The sequence below is a fragment of the Fukomys damarensis genome, unplaced genomic scaffold, assembly GCF_012274545.1.
Source record: "Fukomys damarensis isolate Sample0158 unplaced genomic scaffold, DMR_v1.0_HiC HiC_scaffold_1, whole genome shotgun sequence".
Taxonomy (NCBI): Eukaryota; Metazoa; Chordata; class Mammalia; order Rodentia; family Bathyergidae; genus Fukomys; species Fukomys damarensis.
Genome location: NW_022900913.1, coordinates 10,291,278 through 10,313,210, shown reverse-complemented (window position 1 = coordinate 10,313,210; position 21,933 = coordinate 10,291,278). Strand labels below are relative to the sequence as shown.

Sequence of the window (21,933 nt, the reverse complement as noted above, 5' to 3'; positions counted from 1 at the left end):
CAGAGGATGATTAAGCTTTCTGATATTTTGTGATCTGACTCTGTTCTCATTTCTCATTAGGCTTTTCTAGTCTTTTATAATTTCAGCCATCTTGGCTGCCTTGTGATTTCCTGAATGTGCTATCCTTTCTTATCCCTCTTGGCCTTTGCATGTGCAGAGATGGCCCCATCCAAAGAGGTGTGACCAATCTTCCTCCAACTCAAGGCTTAAAGCACTTCCTCCTGAAAGCTTTCCTGTTACTCATACCTCCACCCCTTCCCAACCCTGGACCAGAGTGAGATCCTCCTTTTTGCTTCTTCTCTGAAGACCCATGAATTGTCCTGTATTTGGGGTCCCCTAAATCAGACTGGCATTCTGTGGCATTTACATTTCCTGCTTGCATCCTGCCAGGGAGGCTGTGAGCTTTTTTGAGGCTACTGAGTTATATTTACCTCCTTGGTATTGGCATGTGTTTGAGACTTAGTAAATGTTTGTTGATTAAAAGAAGTAATACAGAAGGACTGCCTTCCCTCTTCCTAGTGGTAGCAAACAATTGGCATCGAAAGGTAATATGCCTTATTTAAACAAATAGATTAGGGCCTGAATGTCCACTAATGGCAAAATAGTTGAATAAATTATGGTATAACCATATTAAAAATATTTTGCAGCTATCACATGGGTTGGAATAATCCATGACACTCTAAAAATAAGTCTGATACATTGTTAAGGGAGAAATGAATGAAAAACTTTATGATATGAGGTAAATGTGAGCACATTTTGCATATATGTGCAGGAACAGAGTACAGAAAGATGAGCTTCATACTGCTAACACTGGTTGTGTCAAACATGCTTTATTATTATAACTAATAATCAATACAGTAGTTAAAAGTATGCAGTGAGACTCAGAAATTAATTTCAAAACCAGATATGAACCTGTAAACAAATAATGAAGAACGAAAACAGGGTAGAAGACTATTGTTTTACTGACCAAGAAAAAGTTTAAAGAATGACAATATCTTTTTCTTGGTATATATCCATTAAATGCTTATATATGCACAGAAATAAGTCTGCAAAGATTTAGAACAAAAATGTTAGCAGCAATAATTTCTGGATGGCAGATGATTTCTCTGCCTTCATTCCAAAACCGTGAGCACACCTTATTTTCATTAGAAATAATGTTATTTCTAAAAATAGAAGATAGTACATAAAAACTGGTACTGTTAAGGTATTATCTGAATCCCTGAGACTTGAAAAACAAACAAAAACCCACACTGTAGAAATTATTATGAAATAAATCCATTTGAGTTACAGTGTAACATTTTCATGCCTTTCTTTTAGCAAAGACTGAAGGAAGAGAAGGAAGCCAAGCGGGCTCATTTGGACGGAAGACATGACTACTTATTCGCCATCGTGGCTTCCTGTTTGGACCTGAACAGAAGTGAAGTGGAAGACGCGCTTCTTGAGGGGAATCAGGTGCGATGCATTTGAGTTCTCGCTCACTTGACTGTGGGGAGCACAGATGGCCTGTGGCAGGTCCTGTGCTGTCCCTTAGAGGACGGAGTGACTTAGTGTGGACAGGGCTCCATTCTCACTGTGCTGGAAGCTGCAGGATGAACCGGGGTCTCCAGCTCTCCTTGCTGGGGAACAGAACTTGCAAGTACATTGGAGCCCAGAGCCCACACCTTTCTATGTCCAGTGACGCTGGGTTCTGGAGCCATTTTGGAACCTGAGGCTGGGGAGTGAAATATCCTCTCCAGCTGACTGGTGGAGTGATCGATCTTACGTCTATCCTTTTCTAGGCTTGGATATTGAGTTATGCCCTGACTTCTTCCTTTGGGCTCTGGTTTGGCAGCTGAAGCTACTCTCCTCTGTTCCTAATTTGACTCTCATTTTCTGTTATCTCCCGTTACAGTTTCTCTTCAAAGTCTAGCGTGGGATTTGCCTGGTGACTTGTTCTTGATGGGAGGTCCAAGATACAGCAAGATGTAGTTTTCTGGTCAGTGAGGAAGGCATAGCAGGAGCCTCGTGACAATTCCTGAAGCTTTCAAAGAAAAACTTATTCAGCATTAGAAAGAGAAAGGGAAAACAAACAAGGAAGGAAAAAAGAATGGAAAAAAAGAAGGAAGAAAGAAAAGAAGGAAGGGAGAGGGAGAGAGGAAGCAAGGAAGGAAAGAAGGGATTGTTGATTGACAGAATACCACAATACTGATCCTGCTTTGCAGTGGTGGGCTTAATATTTTCTTTTTTTTTTTGGTACCAGGGATGGAACTCGGGTCCTTGTGCTTGTGAGGCAGGTGCCAGAACCACTGAGCTAAATCCCCAGCCCCAGATGGCTGGTTTTGAGATAATGCAGGTGGAATAAACAGACAAAAGCTTAGGACTGTAGGAATCCCATGGAGAACGCCAGTAGGACAAATTCAGGACCCAGGACAGTCAGAGGCTGGATGTTTGAAGAAAGCACCTGGCTCAGTATCTCAAGTGAGGCTGGGACTGGGGTCGGGAGTTTTAATCCTGGCTGCGACAGAGGATTGGAAGTTACTCTTGTCTACCGTTCTCATCCCTTATGTAACAACCTACGGTGGGCAACTTTCCTTTCCCTGCTTCTAACATTTTAGTTACAGCATGATGGAGATCGAAGGGGGTCTTTTTGTGCACTTAATTTACATATATATTATATTTTGTGAAAAACAAATTTTCATAACCAAATAATAAGAGAATAACAGTAGTTATTACCCTGTATGTCATTATCTTCAAAGTAGTTACTCAGTACACACATAAACCAAAGAGATTCTTACAAAAAGAAATAAACAGGCAATGACGCAAGCTTTCTTTTCAGTCAGCTAGGATAAGCTATTAGTATACACGACATAAAATTTACCACGTGAAGCGTTCTAAGTGTGTGGTCCGGTAGTGTTAAATACACGCACATGGCCATGCACCAATCCTCAGAGCTCTTTCTATCTTGCAAGGTAGAAACTCTATACCCAGTAAACAGTAACTGTCCATTCTCCCCTCTCTTCAGCCCCTGGCATCACCCTTCCACTTTCTGTCTCTACAAATCGGACCACTCTAGGTGCCCGTGGAAGCAGGATCATACAGTGTCTGGCCTTTGTGATCACTTTATTTTACTGAGCACAGGGTTTTGCTGCCCAGCCATGCCACGCTGTGAGTCAGCTCTCCTCCCTGCCAGGGCTGAGTGACAGTCCCTCGCGCGCGCATGCCGGATTCCGCCTATCCACTCATCTCCCGCCCCTACCTGTCTAAGGAGCCGCTGCGCACAGTGCAGTTTTGAACAGGAGGTGCAGATGTCTCTTTGAGATCCACTTTCAGTGCTTTGGGACATGCAGGCAGAAGTGGAATTGCTGGATCATATGGTCATGCTACATCGAGCTTTTGAGGAAAAACGTTTTCCACGGTGGCTGCAACCTTTCATTCCCAACATCTGTGCATGGGGCTTCCAATGTCTCTGCCTCCTTGCTAACGAACACTTGCTATTCCTCCTCCCTCCCCCTTCTACCTCCTCACTGCTCTTCTCTCCTTTCCTCTCCTTCCTTTCTTCCAATAGCCACCGTAGTGTATGTGCAGCTTTGGTCCCTTTTCTTTTCATAGGAGCTCCAGCCCGTCCTCTAGACTTATTTATAAGAAGAGCATCCGTTGGCAGCAGACCACTTGTCAAACTGTAGCCTCATGGTGAACTCAGTGGATGGGATGAAGTATGGAAAACAGTTTGTAGTTATAGGTGTTTCCATGACAGTTTTACATGGTTATTAAAATTAAATATTGCTTTCTTTTTTGTTTTTTGTTTTTCTGAGTCAGGGTCTCAGTGTGTAGTTCAAGCTGGTTTGGCCTTGAATTCTCTGTGATCTTCTTGCCTCAGCCTTCTGAGTGCTGAGATTACAGGTGTGCACCACCATGCCTGGCAACTGTGTGGCTTTTGAAAGGTTTGTTCTTGCTGTATTGCAACTGGCTGAAAATGAAACACTCTTCTACATTTATATCTGCCTTCAACAGCTCAACACTTTAGGGAGTTAGTGAAAATGGGAGGACATTCCCTTGTCGAAGGGATTACATACCTAGCAAGTATTTTTATGATTAACTAAATTACTTCTTTGAAGTGACTCTTTCCTATGGCGAGATTCTTATTTTTTGCGGTTTTTATGTTGGAAAAAAATGCCCCCTTCCACATGGGGTGTATTAGATACAGTCCTGTGTGCATAAGAAAGATGATATAATTTTACTTTCTATGTTATTAATGCAGATTTAAATGCAATGTCTAATTCAGAGCAAAGCCATTACCTTGCCTTTTCTTTTCCTTAGATTGAACGAATTGATCAACTTTTTGTTGCTGGAGGTCTCCGTCACGTTATGTTTTACTATCAGGATGTGGAGGTAGCAGAAACAGGTATTGACATTTGATTACATAATCCAGAAATGTCATTAGATTTATCTGAGGGGCACGAATAAGAAGCTCGTGAGAGAACTAACCAGGCTTCCTAAACCTTGGGGGCCAGGGGAATAAGATGTGGGGGAGCCTAACAGGATGAAGAGGTTCTGAATTCCTTTTCTCATGTTGGTTCATTCCAAGTGGTTATGTCCTACAGCTTCTAATAAGCACCTCTTTCTCTTTCTAACACAGGAATGATCCCCAATAAGCAGAACATGAATTTTAAAGTTAAATACCACATTGTGTTTATTTTCTACTGATTCTGACTCAAATGTGTAATACTGAATGACAGATTCAGTGCTGCTCCCTCCCTAAGAACTGCAAATCTTTGTGGGGATCTAACTAGCATGTCTCTAAGAATTAGTATAATTTTTAAGGCCAAACTGTGGGAATAAATACATATATCATGAATATATGTCAATCATTTCATGATCCTTTTGAAAAAAGGGAAAATATAGAGGAACTAAAGATATTATACCTGAAAATCTTAAGTGACTGATGTTTCTCGTTATCAATTTGATATTTTGTGCTCCAAAATGCATTACATTTTGCACAAAAGACAAAAGAGTTTTGAATTTCTACCTCAGACTGAAAAATATGAGCTCAAAGGAAATAGTAAATGTGCCCATGAACTGTTCACCATGAGAAGCTCTCCTTCCTGTAAATTTCACATGGAGAAAGAAGGCTCCATGCGCTGTAAGCACAGTGCAAGTTTTGTTTTGCTTCTCACTCTCCACTCAGACCTTTTCAGTGGGGCTCGTTCTTCTTCTGATCTTGGATTGAGTCAGGCTCATGACTTTTGTAGACTTTCTTGGATAGGAAATATTCGTATGGCCACTTACAAACACCATCGCAGTTTGCAATGAAAAGGGACACCTAATGATGTTAGCAACAGTGCTGCTGCTTCAATGATTAAGCATCGTATTTTGGGTTGTTTGTTTCGTTTTTATTTTTGCATCCAGGCTTTTTGTTGCAGGGAAGTTCAAACCTTTATGGACCTTGAACACCTAAAAATAAGTAAGTAGATAAATAACTGATCAGAAGTTTGATCATCTCCTTTCCTCATCCCATCCCACAGCTCCCATCTGGGGACTCAGAAGATGGCACCTGCAGTGGGAGAGAAGCCTGTGGTCCTTCTTTGCTTCCTCAGCTTCTTCTGTCCCCTGTGTCTGCATTGGGTTAACACGGTGTGTGACCGTCAGGCCCGAGGCAGGGCAGAGATGAGGCAAGGGTTGCCAGGAGGTCATTCCTGGCTGGCACTGTTGCAGGCTGCTTCCCATGCATTCCCTGGAACCTTGTTCTTGTGGGCACCCGGGCTGGTTCTCCACTCGGAGCCCTGGCTGCATGTGCCATGGTGGTGTGTTGTCCTCCTGATGGCCACGACCATCTGTGCCTGCACTTTGGCAGTATGCCACCCTGGCCTGCTCTGACCTATTGTCCTTCCAGCATCCCTCATGGGCATGATTTAAGATGGTCCCAGTGGGGTCACCCCATTGTTCTGATGCAACCAGATCAGGCCCCTTCTTTCTGTGCTGTGTAGCAAGCTGCATTAGATTTCTTGGGCAGATTTCATATCCCCATCCACATCAACCTCAACCTTTAGGAGACATCAGTAAGGTTCATTGGGTTGTTGTACTGAAAACTGTGTTCCATGAGTAGGGTGATGACTGTACCTCCTTGCCCGAGACGTTCCTAGTTTAGCACTGGGAGTACAGCATCTCAGGAAACCACCCCCGACCCCAGTTCTGGGGTGACGGGTACAGTTGACGCTTCATTCTGACTGGAGCAAAAAGTGGAAGGTACTACACACCCCTACCTTGTCACAGCAGCACCACTGTCCCACGATATCCGGACACTGTCTTTGCTGTCTGCTATCTGCCGAATTTCAGTGCGTGTCTTGGTTGAAACTTCTCCTCACATCTTACTACTTTTGAGACCCAGGCGGGGATGTGATTCTGCATGAGGGGTGGGTCTCCTGCTGGCCTTTATTGGGAGTTCTCTCTGGATGTCTCTGGCAGAAGTCTCCAGCCCAGCACATGAGGAGGAGGAGCTCCGAGGGACAATTACTCCAAGAGTTTTCTAGTTCTAGGGCTTAGCATTCAACTTCCATTTTGCCATGTTTCCCAGATTCCTCCCTTAGCATTATCTTTCCACTTCAATCATTTTGGTTAGGCTGGTAATTAATTTGGAGATCAGAAGACAGCGGAATGCTCAGAGTATGTTCTGTGCACTTAATAATCTACTCTGTGAGCTAGCTAATGCTCAAAGTAAAATCTCAAATCCTAATAATAATAATGCTTTCTGAGCCAGTATTTTTATGTGCTTTTCTTTTTCTATTGTGCCTTTCTAAGGCATTTACTATATATGCAGTAACTCATTTGATCCTCATAACAATTCCCAATGCTGTATTCTGGTATGATTCTCATGTTTCAGATGAGAAAACTGAGGCATAGAGAGATCAAGTAGTTTGCTAAGGGCCCTGTGGTCAGGAAGTGGCCCGAGGTTGAAGCCCCAGAAGTCTCCATCTTGAGCTCACCCTGTGCTCCTGTCTGCACACCCCAGACCCCAGCAGTGTCCTGCAGGACCAGCCAGCTGCACTCATGGTGACAGAGTAAGGCAGCCCGAGTTTCATGGTCATTTACCATGGCTCTGTCACCTGTTGTCTGCAACCTTGGATAGGTCACACCTGCCTCCGGGTTGCGAGTTTTAATAATGCAGTTTGCTCACAGAGGTCCTGGAATTCAGTGCCTGCTGATGCCTTCTGCCCCCTCTCTCTTCCCCACAACTCCAACATGATGATTTTGAGATGAACCTATGGTCTCAAATCAAGCAACCCTTTTCTGTCCCTTCAGGGTTCAGACTAGAGTTTACCCAAGGGGTAGATCTACCTCAGGCACATGGACAAGCCAGCATCTATAATATCTGAACAAGGAAACGTCATGCTAAGAGGTGAATATGTGGGCCGTGGGTAGCACTTGTGAAATTAAAATTCTTCTTCATTTGTAGGACACTTTGGCTCTCCAGGAGGGGTAAATCCTGTGCCTGGAAAGATTAAGAAACCGAAGGTGTTTGTGACTGAGGGAAAAGATGTTGCTCTTACAGGAGTCTGTGTGTTTTTCATTCGGACTGATTCGTCCAAAGCCATCACACCTGAGAACATCCACCGAGTAAGTGATGGGACAATCATGTACTATAAATTACCCCAAATCATGTAGGCTGCACAAAATAGCTCTCCTTGTGGAGACAACCACTGTGTTCATCGATATTTAAATTACCTTCAAGGAAATATTTGTTAAGCATTTAAAACAAGCAATTCAGAGGATATTTTTCTTTAAATGTTTTAATGAAGATTTAGTATGCAATTAATATGCTATGTACCATTATACTATACTAATACACAGTTATATACTATATTAATATACTATATACTATTATGTCTATATGAACAATGAGGTCTTTCTTTAAACATTTTTTAGTACATGTTTGGAGCATGTAATATATATATTCTTATTAGGAAGTGGGTACATGCACTTAACATGGTTTAATTTTTTTATTCCCCTTCACATTCATCGTGGGTATTTGGTACATGTACATCACAAATATTAATTCTTTTTACGTTCACTTCCCCTCCTCCCATCTTCATCTCTTGGTTCCCTTCTCATTTGCAAAAGATCTATCTCCCTGTTTCCTTTAATTTTTATTTTGCTCTTTATTTATACTTTGGATTTCTTATATGAGACAAACTGTATGATATGGAAGCTTATGTATTTGATTTATTTCATTCAATACTGTGTTTTCAAGTTGCATCCATTTTTCCTACAAATGATCCTAAATTTTCCTTTTTTATAGCTCAACAGTATTCCATTGTGTATAGATACCATGTTTTCTTCATCCACTCATCTGTTGATGGGCATATAGGTTGCTTCTATGATTTAGCTATTACGAATTTGCCTGGCAGGGAAGATATTATGATCATGGAATTCTTTTTTTTTTTTAAAAGAATTTCAGGGCCGATCCTAACGAGATAATTGACCATGTGAAATAGGAAGAAAAGGCCTAAAAGTGTAGGGAAAGTGGGAAGGGTAGGGGAAAAGTAATAAGGGAAAAGAAAAAAATATGAGAAAATGAAAAAAATGGAAATAATGTGTTTGTGAATGGGAAGGGGAGGAGGGGCTGAAGGGAGGGCAGAGACAAGGGGAAAAAATGAGAATCAAGACCTGTCATGTAAAGGTACAGGATCCCAATAATGAATGTAATTGTACTGTGTCCCTAAAATGTACCAATAAACTCAATAAAAGAAAGAAAGAAAAAAAAAAAAAGAAGTCCATGGCACCCCCCCGCCACTCCAAAAAGAACTTCAGGACCAGGGATTTAGCTCAGTAGCTCCACCTGCCTCACAAGTGCCGGGTCCCAAGTTTGATCCTTGGTACCAAAAAAAAAAAAAAAAAAGGAAAGAACTTCGCTATACATAATTTATTAATGGCAAGTTTTATACATTTAAAATAATATTTTAAATAGTGGATATATAATTTTACCTTTTGTACAAAATAGGATGCATCCATACTTTGTAAAATGCCTAAAGGGTACATTGTCTTGAAGCAAATAAATTGACACATATCTGATGTTCTACTTATTCCATTCTTTTATTTTGATTATTGCAATTTAGAATAGTATAAAGCTTACCTCTTTACCAAGGTATCAAAATAATTACATTAGTCATTTTTCCTGTTGCTGGGACACAATACTAGTCACCCAAAGTTTAAAGAAAGAGAGGTTTAAATTGGACCACGGTTTCCAGAATTCCGTTCATAGTCACAACGCTCCAAGGCAGAAACATCACGATGGGAGGGCATTGTGGAGTGAAGCTGCTCTGTTCATGGCAGACAGGAAGCAGAGCAAAGGAATAGTGCCAGAGAGGAAGTGGCCAAGGACCAGACATAATATCTAAGGCCATTCCTCCATGACTTACACAGACATGCTCAGAAGTGCACTTTCCTTATCCCCTAGATGGCTCCCAACCCAGTAATGTGAAGCAACTAATCTTAACCACTATGTTATACCCTTTGGCGACTTTACACCCAAATACATCTCCTTAAACTACAGTTAATCTCCAAAGAAACACAATAACAAGTTAATAATTCCACCTAACACATTTAACTCTCATGTATATAACTAAGAATGCAATGATCCCATCCTCAAAGTCTGAGTTCCAGCATTTTTCAAAAGCCCAAGTCAATGTCTTCTGAGACTCCATGTAAACTCTTAACTGTGAACCTCTGTAAAAATAAAAAAGCAAGGAACATGATCCCAAGGTGCAGTGACACAAGATAAATATTCCCTTTCAAAAAGAAAGGAATAAAGGGATAGAAAAGAATAAGATGAAAGAAGGAGCAGAATCCAGGAGGACAAACACAAGTCTTGTGTCTCTGTATCTGCTGTTTAGGGCACACGGTGCTGAGTTATGGGTTCCAGAGGCTTTGGGTTGTCTCACCCCTGTAACCTTTCTGGTTGCAGCCCATGTGACCTCTTTCTTCAGCTGGCTTTGCTCACAGCCTACAGCTTTCCTCAGCATGCCCTATTCCTGGCATCTCTGACTTCCTGGGATCTCCATTGCACTTTGGCTTTATTCTCACAGCTTTGTGCACTTTCCTGTCAGGGGCTCCTTGCCTGGCCTCGCAGACTTTCCTTTAAATTTAAGTTGAAGCCTCTCTGACTACACAACTCCTAAATTTTTTGTACTGACAAAAATAACATCGCCTGGATGATGCCAAGTTCTGCCACCAACATAGCAGTAGCGAGGCCCACTTGGACACTGGTAGCAGCACCCTCTGAGTGTCTGGATACCTGAGCATATTGAAATCAATCCCACATAGCTCTTCCTGAGCAGGAGCTCAGGGGCTCTCTTCTTAAATAGGAGGCTTAAACTTCTGCACATTTGAGCTTGTGATGAGTGGGGTGCTGCTAATTCCTGAAATACCCAAAAGGTCCATTCATTTTTTAAAACTTGTATAAAAGTACTTGGTTTCTTTTAATGGTGCTAATATTTTCGGTAGCCATACTTCCTTTGGCCTCAACTTTACACATGGATTCTTCTGAGACAAAGTTTAACTTTTTAAAAAATTTCTGCTCTGCTTTTTGCTCCTGATTCTTACTATAAATTTGGCTGAAAGCAGCCATCACCCATGACACAGCCTTAATGTTGAGCTGCCTAGAAATTTCTTCTGCCAGATCAATTAGCCTATAGCTCCTCAAATTCATCCTCCTACAAAGTTTCAGAACATGGGCAAACTGTAGACTTTTTCCTGCTAAAGTGTAACATGTGTGACCTCTTGTCCCATTCCCAAAAGGTCCTCAGTTGTGGAGCCTAGCCTTTACTGTCTGCATTTCTGTCACCATTCTAGTCTTTTAAACTCTGATCAGAATTGCCCATCAACTTTTGCTTGCAACACTCTAGGTCCTCTCTAGCTTGCTTCTCTAAACATTTCCGAATGTCTCCTGCAAAGTAGTCCCAAAAGCTTCTGTATAACATGGCCAGGTACAGACACATCAACAATACAATTTCTCTGATTGTAATTTTCTGTGTTGGCTTTCCTGCCACTGAAACACAGTGCCTGCCACTTACAACATGAAAAAGGAGAGGCTTCATTTGGCTCACAGTTTCAGGGGATTTAGTTAGTGGTCAGCGGGCTCCAAGGCAAAAACATGATGGTGAAAGAGAATCGTGGAGTGAAGACACTTCGTTCATGGTGCTGGGAAGCAGATCAGGGGAATAGTACCAGAGGAGAAGTGGCAGGGGGACAGATACAGTACCCAAGGTCATTCTTCCATGACTTGCACAGACACAGTCAGAATTGTGCTTTCCTAATCCTCTAGAAGGCTCCCAAACCAATCAAGTTGACACAATTAACCTGAACCACCATAACAATTTCCTGGGTAATTTCACCAGATATCTGGTTAATTAAAAACCTTTAGAAATGATTAGCAGCTATGAGGGAATTGAGTATAATTCTTGTAATAAAGGAATCCCCTAATTGTTTTCCAGGAGGTGAGCTTTAACATGTTAGATACTGCAGATGGGGGCCTGCTGAATAGTGTGCGACGTTTGCTTTCGGACATCTTCATTCCTGCTCTCAGGGCCTCGAGTCATGGCTGGGGTGAGCTTGAGGGCCTTCAGGATGCACCAAGCATTCGTCAGGAGTTCCTGAGCTCTCTGGAAGGCTTCGTGAGTGTCCTGTCTGGTGCACAGGAGAGTTTGAAGGAGAAGGTAAGAATGATTAAATTGTTCTTTTAAAAATGATCAGTCAGGAATATAATATGTAAGCGGATGATACTTCTTTTGTATATTTTCAACTGCACTGTGCTGAAAATATTGAAAAATTTCACAGGGAATTGTATTGCCCCCTTAAGTGTGATAGTGGCTAAACTGAAATATAAACAGTGTGCAATGATTGAAGCATTTTGAGGGTTCTGTGAAAAGTCAGCGGTGATGTAGGGTATTCCTCAGTCACGTCAGATGTTTGAGAGCAAAGTCAAAAGTCTGGAATACTTGCACTGATGTGTGTCCTTGCGTGAAAGGAATTTGGACCCAGCATGGCAGAGGGTAGCAGATGCACACTCCTATGTGTTGGGTGGGGTTTGGCAGTGGGAGAGAAAGAAGAGGAGATAAGTAAACAACAGGAAGTTGACAGAGCCCAGGTGAGGCACCTGTGGGAGGAGAGGGGAGAATTGGCTCGTATGCGCACTCACCTATCTGTGATTTGGATCCTGGTGGAATACTGGGAGGGAACAGGATGCTTGCCTATAGGTGTAGAATTGAGGAGCTGTGGACATTTTATTAAGCAGGGGCAGGATGATGCCAGCTGACATCTGAGTTGGAAATAAAATTGTTGACACTGCCCCCCAAAATGTGGTACTTTTGTATGCTTCCACCTCATACTGCAATAGGGAGAGGTTCTTAAACCATAAGGTAGATGTCCCCATGGGAGGGGCATTTTCTCCAAGTGGGAGAGGGCGCTGAACTTTGGCTTGGCTCCTGGAGATGTGTGGACTGTGCCAAAAGGCTAGAAGGACCTTCCAGGCTGGGTGGTGCTAGCAAAGGCATGGGGTGGTGTGGAGGTATGTGCTGCTTGGATGGGTTTGCCAGAGTGCTGCTCGAGCGTAGCAAAGAGAAGAACCCTGAGTGAAAAGATCAGGTCTGAGGAAATGGGGCCGCATCTTGGAGTCCCAGACATCTCGATGTACAGATAGAGAGAGTGGCTTCCAACTGGAGGTCATACAAACATCACACCTGGTTGGCAAAGGTGGACTGTGAGTCTGGACCAGGGGCTTTGGAGGGCATGGCTGGAAGGGCTTGTTAGGAAGCCCAGGGAAGGAGACGAGGAGCCTTGGGAATGTGGTTAGGGGCCACACTCCCTTGCAGCAGGCCCGGCTAGCAGGAACACTGCCTCTCCCCATTCCATTCCTCCAAGGCACTCTTTGGTTTTTCCACGGGTGGGGCCTGCACTTCACAAAGCGACTTTCTGTTGAAGTTTGAAAATGACAGTTGCAGCCTTTCCTGCTGGTTCTGAACCTGTCGAGAGCTGTCTTGTAGGTCAGGCCAGGTTGGACCTGAGCGTTGAATTCAGAGATTCACACAGGCTGCCAGGTGTACTTTCACCAAAAGAGAGATGTGCTGATCAGATAGCTAGCTCATTTTGTGAGATCTGTGTTATGTGTGTGTAAACACAGGCTTCTTTCTTTGTCAAGTCAAAATTTACCTCTGAGCCCCCTGAGATGAATCTGAGTGTTCATCATTGAACTTGCTAGGGATTCTTTTCCTCTTGCTAGTTCCAAAAAGGACTGACAGATTAATAACCCACTGCCCCATATCAATTCTCTTCACGCCATGAATCACATTTTCTTTGGTTTTATACGGTGGCTGAATAATTTCCAAGTTTTTTATTAATTCCCCACTTCTGTGATGTATGACTTTTTCTATTTCATTCACTCCTTTTCGACCCAAAATTTGATCTCTGACTCAATCACCTTTGGACTGTCAGTGCATCGGGAAGATACGGCATGGTATACGCCACATTTTAAGAATCTTTGTTAAGTGGGCAGGGTGGCTTGTACTAGAGGATCCCCTTCATATCAGTCTAAGCCTAGGAGTTGACCGAAAAATGTGTGTGTGTGTGTGTGTGTGTGTGTGTGTGTGTGTGTGTGTGTGTGTGTTGAAAAGCATCATCTTGTTATTTGATCATCTCTTTAGGTAAACCTTCAAAAGTGTGATGTGTTTGAACTGAAAACCCTGAAGGAACCCATGGACTACTTGACTTTAGCTAGTAACCCTGAGACTTTGGAAAAAGTGGAAGGGTGTATGAAAGTGTGGATCAAACAGACAGAACAGGTAATTTTCAGAAACCTGTGGTCAGTTTTGGATGCTGTGCTGCTGAACTAGCCTTAGTTTATCATGATAAACTACAAAGAAAGTTTACCATAATATTCTGATTGCCTCAGTATCTTACCTTGTGTCTTTCAGAAGATGAGAGGTTCAGTGTGGCTTTTATTCTTGGTTGTTGGTTAAGAGGCATGAGATCCTAAGTGGTGACAGTAGATAAATTTACGTAACTAGTGGGCTGTGCTTTGGCAATTTTTTGAAGAGTGTCTTTGTATGAATGATTGTCTAAATCATCCTACCCTCTACATGGGAGTTTGAGACTTAATCTTTAAAAAATATTTTGGGAGAAGTCCTGAATGAAGGTGAACATTAGATCAGAAAAGTAAGCACAATTAAATTAATCTTCTTGAGGCATTGGCTTTCCAAAGTTATATGGTAAAAGAACAGGCAAGGAAGCTTTCAGAATTCAGGGTCTCCATAAGCTCATTCGGGCGCATGAAATAAGTACTTCTCAGTCCGAACAAATCAATTTCACTTCTGTTGAACTTTAAGAAATAGACGCATGTTAAATCATGAGGCCATCAATGCATGAAATATCTCGTGATTCAGATAGTGTAATATTTTATTTCATTTTTTTTCTTGCTCACATGTAACCTTCCAGTCTCCAGTCCCACTGAGTGGTTCATGCTTTCCCTGTGCATTTATAGGTCCTTGCCGAAAACAGTCAGCTGCGGAGGGAAGCAGATGATGTTGGGCCCCGAGCTGAGCTGGAGCACTGGAAGAAAAGACTTTCCAAGTTTAACTACCTGTTGGATCAGTTGAAAAGCCCTGACGTGAGGGCTGTGTTGGCGGTGCTCGCTGCTGCTAAATCCAAGCTTCTGAAGGTAGTCAGCTGCGTCCTTCTTGGTGCCTTGTGAAGTGAGAGCGAAGATTCTCTGTCCATGATTTCAGAGAGTGATTAGGAACGTGTTATTAGTCCTGTATGAAAACCTTTTAAGATCAGTAATATTGCTCTTATATCATTTGGGAGAGTCTGGAATAACCTTTGAATGAAACAATCTACTGGCTGTCCTACTCATACATACAAGTTTTAGTAGTGGGCACGACGTGTACACATACGTGTATGTGTATGTGTGTGTGTGTATGAATTAGACAAGGTAGATAAAATAACAGTGAAAACTTAGCACATCTATGTTTGTTTTTAGTCGTGGTATATTACTTTTATACTGCAAAACAAATCACCCCAAAACTTAGTACCTGAAAACAATGTGTATGAGGCATGATTAAAAAATATGGTGTTTAAATAAAAAAAAATACAGTAAAAGACACACTGGCATTAGCCCGCCTCGAAATTCTTAAATCTCCTTTTCTTTCTTATTTGCTCCTGTTTAGACGTCTTCCATTGCCTCCCAAGTGCTGGGATTACATGCGTGTACCACCATGCCTGGCATCTTCCATTTTTTTTTTCAGCTTTAATTGAGTTTATTGGTACATTTTAGGGATACAGTACAGTTACATTCATTGTTGGGATCTTGTACCTCTACACGACAAGTCTTGATTCTCATTTTTTCTCCTTACCCCTGCCCTCCCTTCACCCCCTCCATTTTTAAGTTCGTACCCCTAAGCACAGACCTGGTCAAGGACTGGCAGTAAATAATTGCTACGTTAATGATGGATGGAAGTAAAGGGACGAGGGAACAAGGGAGCTCAGGTTAGGGTGCAGAGATGATGGAGGAGGAGAGTGAGACACACAAGTGGGCCCAGTGGCCAGAGGAGGGGACGCGGGGGCTTGAAGGAGGGGCTGCCCTAGTGGTGCTCTGTACTAGCTGTAGAACACACTGTACAAGGCGGTGTCTGCAGGAGATGCCTTTAGACAGCTACCAAGCAGATTTAAATTGCTCCTCAGCATAACAGTGTCCCTCACCTCCCAGGATTGTTTTATGAAGGGCAGGATGCACAGAGCCAGTGGAAAGTTTGAACCCAGGGACCGGTGGTGGTGACTCTAGGCAGCTCTTCCGTCGGAAGCACCTCTGTTAGGGACTGCGTTAAAGTTGCTCTCTGTCTTGTGCTCAGACTTGGCGGGAGACGGATATTCGAATCACTGATGCTGCTAATGAAGCGAAGGACAACGTCAAATATTTGTACACGCTGGAGAAGTGCTGCGACCCGCTGTACAGCAGCGATCCCGTGAGTCAAGGCTCAGTTTCTGCAGTTTACGGATGTCCCTTTCTGCGTGAGCTGAACTGAGAGCTGAGTTTGGTTCAGAGATAGGAGTCTGTGCGAAAGGTCTTAGAAACTTCCCTTTTATTCTCCAGAAAACATGCACACATCTCTGTGTCTACTTCTATGCTCATCTCTAATCCATCATATGTACTGTGATGAGAGGTTACGTTTTAAAAACGTATATTCTATGTTATACCTCCCACTAAGTATTGCAGTTGGTGTTCTGGATTGTATCCCCTAAACTGTGGGGAAACACAATGGCTTTAGGAAGCGCTTACTTTCATTTATTGCAAAATTCATTAGTGATGGAATCTCCTTGTCAATTACAGCAAGTTAACTGTTTTTTTTCATTGAAATAAAATTTGATAAACGAGTATGATCAATAAAAATAAAGCCATTGCAAATATATTCCTGTAAAGCTTAGACAACATTGAGATTTTAAATAGAAACAAAATTTTAATTAAGATTGGGTCAGTAGACGTAAAGAGTTAAAGATGTCATATTACAGCGACCCGTGCGTACCCAGGCTGATAGCAACACAATTCGTAATAGCTCTGTCTTGGAAGTGGTCTATGCCTATCAGCAGACAAATGGCTTAAAAATGTGGTCGTTTTACACAGAGGGGTACAACCGTGCTGTAAAGCAAGATAAACGAGCCATCTGTAGGAAAACAGAGGCCCCTCGAGACCATACGGTTCAGTGAAATGAATCGGACTCATAAGCTTAAATACCGCATGGTTTCCTCACATGAAAACCAAAATTATAATAAAGAGCAAAATAAAGATAGTAGGAAGCAGGGAGATGGATCTTTCTCAAAAGGGAAGAGAAGATACGGAGGGGCAGGGATGTGAGGGAAGAGGCAGGAGGAGGAATGAAGATGCGATGCGCAGCTTGCCGCCGATGCCACACAAACAACGTAGACGTTGTGTGCTGCAGACACAGATGAATAAAAAATAAAACAATTTAAAAAGAAGCAGAATAAAATTAAAAATTAGGTAACACAAACATTGAATGATTAGTCATTGTAATTATAATTCTGCAGAATTTGCTGGTATTTTTTTTCTGAAAACTTTTGGGGTATCTTCCAGATAGCCATGATTGATGCTATTCCTACACTTATAAGCGCAATTAAAATGATCTACAGTATCTCTCATTACTATAACACCTCAGAGAGGATTACATCTCTCTTTGTAAAGGTAAGTACGTCGTGTAGAGTCCATGGTCACATAATTTACTGCCAGTGCTCAATGATTTGATAATTAACAAAGAAGTAGAAATAGCAAATAAACATGAAAAATGTTCAATATCACTGGTCATTTGAGAGATGCAAATGAAAACAATGCTAAGATTCCACCTCACTCCAGAAAGAATGGCTGCCATCAAGAAATTGACCAATAACAAAGGCTGGTGGAGGTGTGGGGAAAAAGGAACCCTTCCATTGTTGGTAAAATAAAACAATTTAAAAAGAAGCAGAATAAAATTAAAAATTAGGTAACACAAACATTGAATGATTAGTCATTGTAATTATAATTCTGCAGAATTTGCTGGTATTTTTTTTCTGAAAACTTTTGGGGTATCTTCCAGATAGCCATGATTGATGCTATTCCTACACTTATAAGCGCAATTAAAATGATCTACAGTATCTCTCATTACTATAACACCTCAGAGAGGATTACATCTCTCTTTGTAAAGGTAAGTACGTCGTGTAGAGTCCATGGTCACATAATTTACTGCCAGTGCTCAATGATTTGATAATTAACAAAGAAGTAGAAATAGCAAATAAACATGAAAAATGTTCAATATCACTGGTCATTTGAGAGATGCAAATGAAAACAATGCTAAGATTCCACCTCACTCCAGAAAGAATGGCTGCCATCAAGAAATTGACCAATAACAAAGGCTGGTGGAGGTGTGGGGAAAAAGGAACCCTTCTCCATTGTTGGTGGGAGTGCAGACTGGTGCAACCACTGTGGAAATCAATATGGAGATACCTCAGAGAGCTGGGACTAGAGGTTCCATTTGACCCAGCTATCCCTCTGCTGGGTATCTCCCTCCCCCGCAAAAATGGAAAGAATCACATCATAGTGATATATGCGCACCCATGTAATAGCTTAAACTTGGAAACAGCCCTGTTGCCCATCAACTGGAGACTCGATAAAGAAAATGTGGTTGTCTTTTGTAAAATGGAGTACTACTCAGCCATAAAGAATGAGAAATTAGAGCTAAATCGCACATACTCTTAAGTGAAACAAATAGAACACTCGTGTAAATATGGAATAGTTTCTCTAGCGTGAGAAACTGAAAGTGTAATAAGGACTAAAAGGCGTAATAGATAATGTGAAATTGGAAGAAAAGGTCCAAAGGGGAAGGGGAAGTGGGAAGGGTTAGGGAAAGGAAGGAAGGGAACGGAATTAATACGAGAAAAGGAAAAAATGGAAACAAAGCCTTTGCAAATAGGGAGGGGTGGAGGGCTGAATGGGAGGCAGGGGAATGGGGAAAAAAAAAGAACCAAGACAGATTACATAAAGCTGCAAATTTTCAGTGATGAATGTCATTATATTGTGTACTAAAATGTACCAATAAAATTAATAAAAAAATGACTGCATAGGCTCAGTTCACCGTCTGTATATTTTACAATTTAAAAAAGCTTAGCTTATCAATAGGGGTAAAATTAATGAGAGGTGAATTCTAGCAAATAAAGCATTATTTCCCCAAGTAATTATTATAAATATCTTGTTACATAATAAAAACAAAAATATTCTTTGTGGAACATCTTTCTCTGTTACTTAGTCCATCACTTATTCCTATTGGGTAAGTTTTAACTAAGAAAAACTACATTTAATTGGCTGTCTCCTGTTTCACAGTTTAAATGCCACTCTTTCACATTTATTTGATGCTATGGTTGTTTACTTGTTGTTGGTTAAATAGTAATTATGGTAATAAAAGCCACTTGCAGTGTTCCAGTAATCTATAAAACAGTTATAATGATTCTGCTCAAAAGCGTGATGATGTTTACACCTGCTGCTCCTCTTTTGAACAGTCTCTAAGACGTAAATGACTTTGTCATTGTCAAGGAAAGATTTCCCATTCTGTTTCTGTATTATTATAGAAGAATTTTCAACTCATGCAGGCTTGTGCCCTAAATACTCATGGGGTATGAGGCGTAATTCTTCCAGGATTAGAGAAATCTCACTTTCTTGGGGAGCTTTTCATTCTGCTCTCCCGTAGGTAGTTCAGGTACAAGGGAGCCATCCCTACAAGAGTCTTCCCACCTTCTTCATGCTGTAAAACTGCATGTTAGGGTCAGAGGGAATATTCCCTGGGTAAGTGAGACTCAAAAGTCTATGTACATCACTGATCCAGATTTCATGCCTATTATTTGCAAGACTTGGTTTAGGATTAAACTGTGAACGTATCCTTTATCTAATTATTATTGTTTTGTTGTAGGTGGTTTTTGGATACAGGGTCTCCTATGTACTCCAGGATGGCCTCAAACTTACTGTGTAGCTCAGGCTGGCCTCAAACTCCTGACAGCTTTCCTGCCTCTTAAGGGCTGGGATCACACATGTATGCCACCATGCCCAGCTCCTTTATTTAATTTTCAAAAATCTTTTGTCATAGGAGTTTTGAAGTAGGTACAACAGGGAGCAAATTGTGTGCTAAAAGCCTCATGCGTTGGCACCCTGATTCTGCCCCTGGCTGGCTGATGTTTTGCTTACACCTTCACTGCTTCCTCGGGAACTTCAGGCACTGTGTTTATCCCAAGCATGCAGTACAGTTATTACTTTTGCCTGTACATTATTTTTTTTAAATCAAGAAAGTTTTGAAGGATTATTTTTTGTGTGTGTGTTTAGAGGGGTGAATAGGTGTTAGTGGGTTTATAAGTTAGCTTTATTATCTCTCTGTCATCTTTTGAGATTTTTACTGCAGGTCAGGGTGGCAGAAGATACCAGGGCCAACTGTACTTTACATGCTGTTTATAAACTGTGGCTTAAGGTCAGGGATTTAGCTCAGTGGTTCCGCCACCTGCCTTGCAAGAGCAAGGACTCGAGTTCAATCCCCAGTACATAGAAGAGTTGAGGACCTTCTACACTGATTTTGACACTGATTTATAATCCATGGCTGTTTTTATACAATTCACACCATTTTATTGGAAAATTTCAGGTGACAAATCAGATGATATCTGCATGTAAAGCATGCATTACCAACAACGGAACTGCCTCCATATGGAACCAGCCACAGGATGTTGTTATGGAAAAAATATTATCTGCGATTAAACTCAAGGAGGTAATAGTTTAATATTATATTTAGGTGTTTTATTATTTTTTCTATTTAAGACCATTTAGCATTGATATTGTTGGTTGCTGAAAAGAACAGTAATTCTTTGCAGTTAAGAAAATTGAGTGTTAATAAACCTCTCCAGGAAATGCATTCACTTTTCTTACCCTTGTTGGTGCCCTCATATTTCCCAATACCACACTAAATTCTGGAGAGACAAAGATGACTAAGGTGAGACAGTCTACCTTACACTTCCTGTAGACCAACGGGGAGACCAACAGAGTGATGCTGTCACTCAGGGACACCAAGGTAGGCCAGCCATGGCTTTGAGTTGCAAGAGCGATCACGCCTTTGCCAGATTGAAAGATGACATTCAAAGCTAACTGATAAGTTCACACAAAGCCATGAATCTGTGAAAAGTTTTGCATTTTCATCCTAACTTGCTGTCACTGCACTTCATAAAATAAAAGTAATATCTTCATGCTCCCCTCCCATCCCTCCCTCCCTCCTTCCTTCCTCTTCCTTCCCCTCCATTCTCCTTTCCTCCCCCTCGCCCTGCCCTCCCCTCCCTTCCTTCCCCTCTGTTCTCTTCCTTTGTTGCAGCACCTAGATTGAGCCCAGGGCCTTTTATGTGCGAGGCAGGTGTTGGTGACTGAGCCACAGCTCCCATCCCTCATGTTTCCTTCTTACTCTTGCGTTTTGATTTGAAGGAATATCAGCACTGCTTTCACAAGACTAAACAAAGACTCAAACAAAATCCAAGTGAGAAACAATTTGAGTTCAGTGAGATGTATATTTTTGGCAAATTTGAAACTTTCCACCGACGCCTTGCCAAGATAATGGACATCTTTAGCACTCTGAAAATATACTCAGTATTACAGGACTCTAAAATTGAAGGACTGGATGATGTGGTCACTAAGTACCAGGTATTATACTTTAAAGCTCTATTTGCTTCTGGTATCTATAGCAACTTTAATATTTTATGCAAATAATAGTATTAAGAATGATTCAAATCATTATAACTTACATGTATAATGTAAAATACTATCTCATGACCTTTTAACAATAAGGAAATTTGATTTATATGAGAATTGCTTCATGGTGCTTGTTCAATTCTTTTCAAATGTGTGGTTATAAGACTTCCCAATAGTTTAAAATTAATCACCATTAGAAAGCATTTTCATTAATAGCACAAGAAAAAATTTAAATGTAAGTCTGTTTTATTTATTCATGGAAGAAATATCTAATGAAAAATATATAGTATGTCAGGCACTAGATGACATCAAAGTGATATTCCATTACATGTTTGAGCATTCTCTTTGTACATGTTAAAACAAATAAAGAACCAAATTCTCCTGTAGCCCTAATATTCCTAATTATCTTAACTGTTCTTGGCCTTATCCATTGATAAACTATGTGATGAGTGAGTGTTAGTTTGAAAGTGGGCATAGTGATCTAATAATATTTTGAAGATTTTAAAAAAAGAATGTACAAACAATATGCTTAATGTGGATAAATTCTTTTTTTTTCTTTTTTGGGAACAGTGATACTAGAATTTGAATTATTTTTTCTACTTGAATTTGAAAATGGTCGTATAATTTATTGCCACATGTTAATTTTTATACTCTAACAG

General features: G+C 41.2%; 1 protein-coding gene across 1 annotated transcript in view; it reads left to right on the top strand.

Annotated features, from left to right (window-relative positions):
- Window positions 1-21,933, top strand: part of Dnah5 (dynein axonemal heavy chain 5) — a 316,139-nt gene that overhangs the window by 70,519 nt on the left and 223,687 nt on the right. The window contains 10 exon segments of the mRNA XM_019208553.2: window positions 1,318-1,452; window positions 4,297-4,381; window positions 7,430-7,590; window positions 11,466-11,687; window positions 13,671-13,808; window positions 14,507-14,683; window positions 15,873-15,986; window positions 17,111-17,218; window positions 20,187-20,309; window positions 21,011-21,226. Coding sequence (XP_019064098.1) covers window positions 1,318-1,452; window positions 4,297-4,381; window positions 7,430-7,590; window positions 11,466-11,687; window positions 13,671-13,808; window positions 14,507-14,683; window positions 15,873-15,986; window positions 17,111-17,218; window positions 20,187-20,309; window positions 21,011-21,226 — 1,479 coding nt within the window.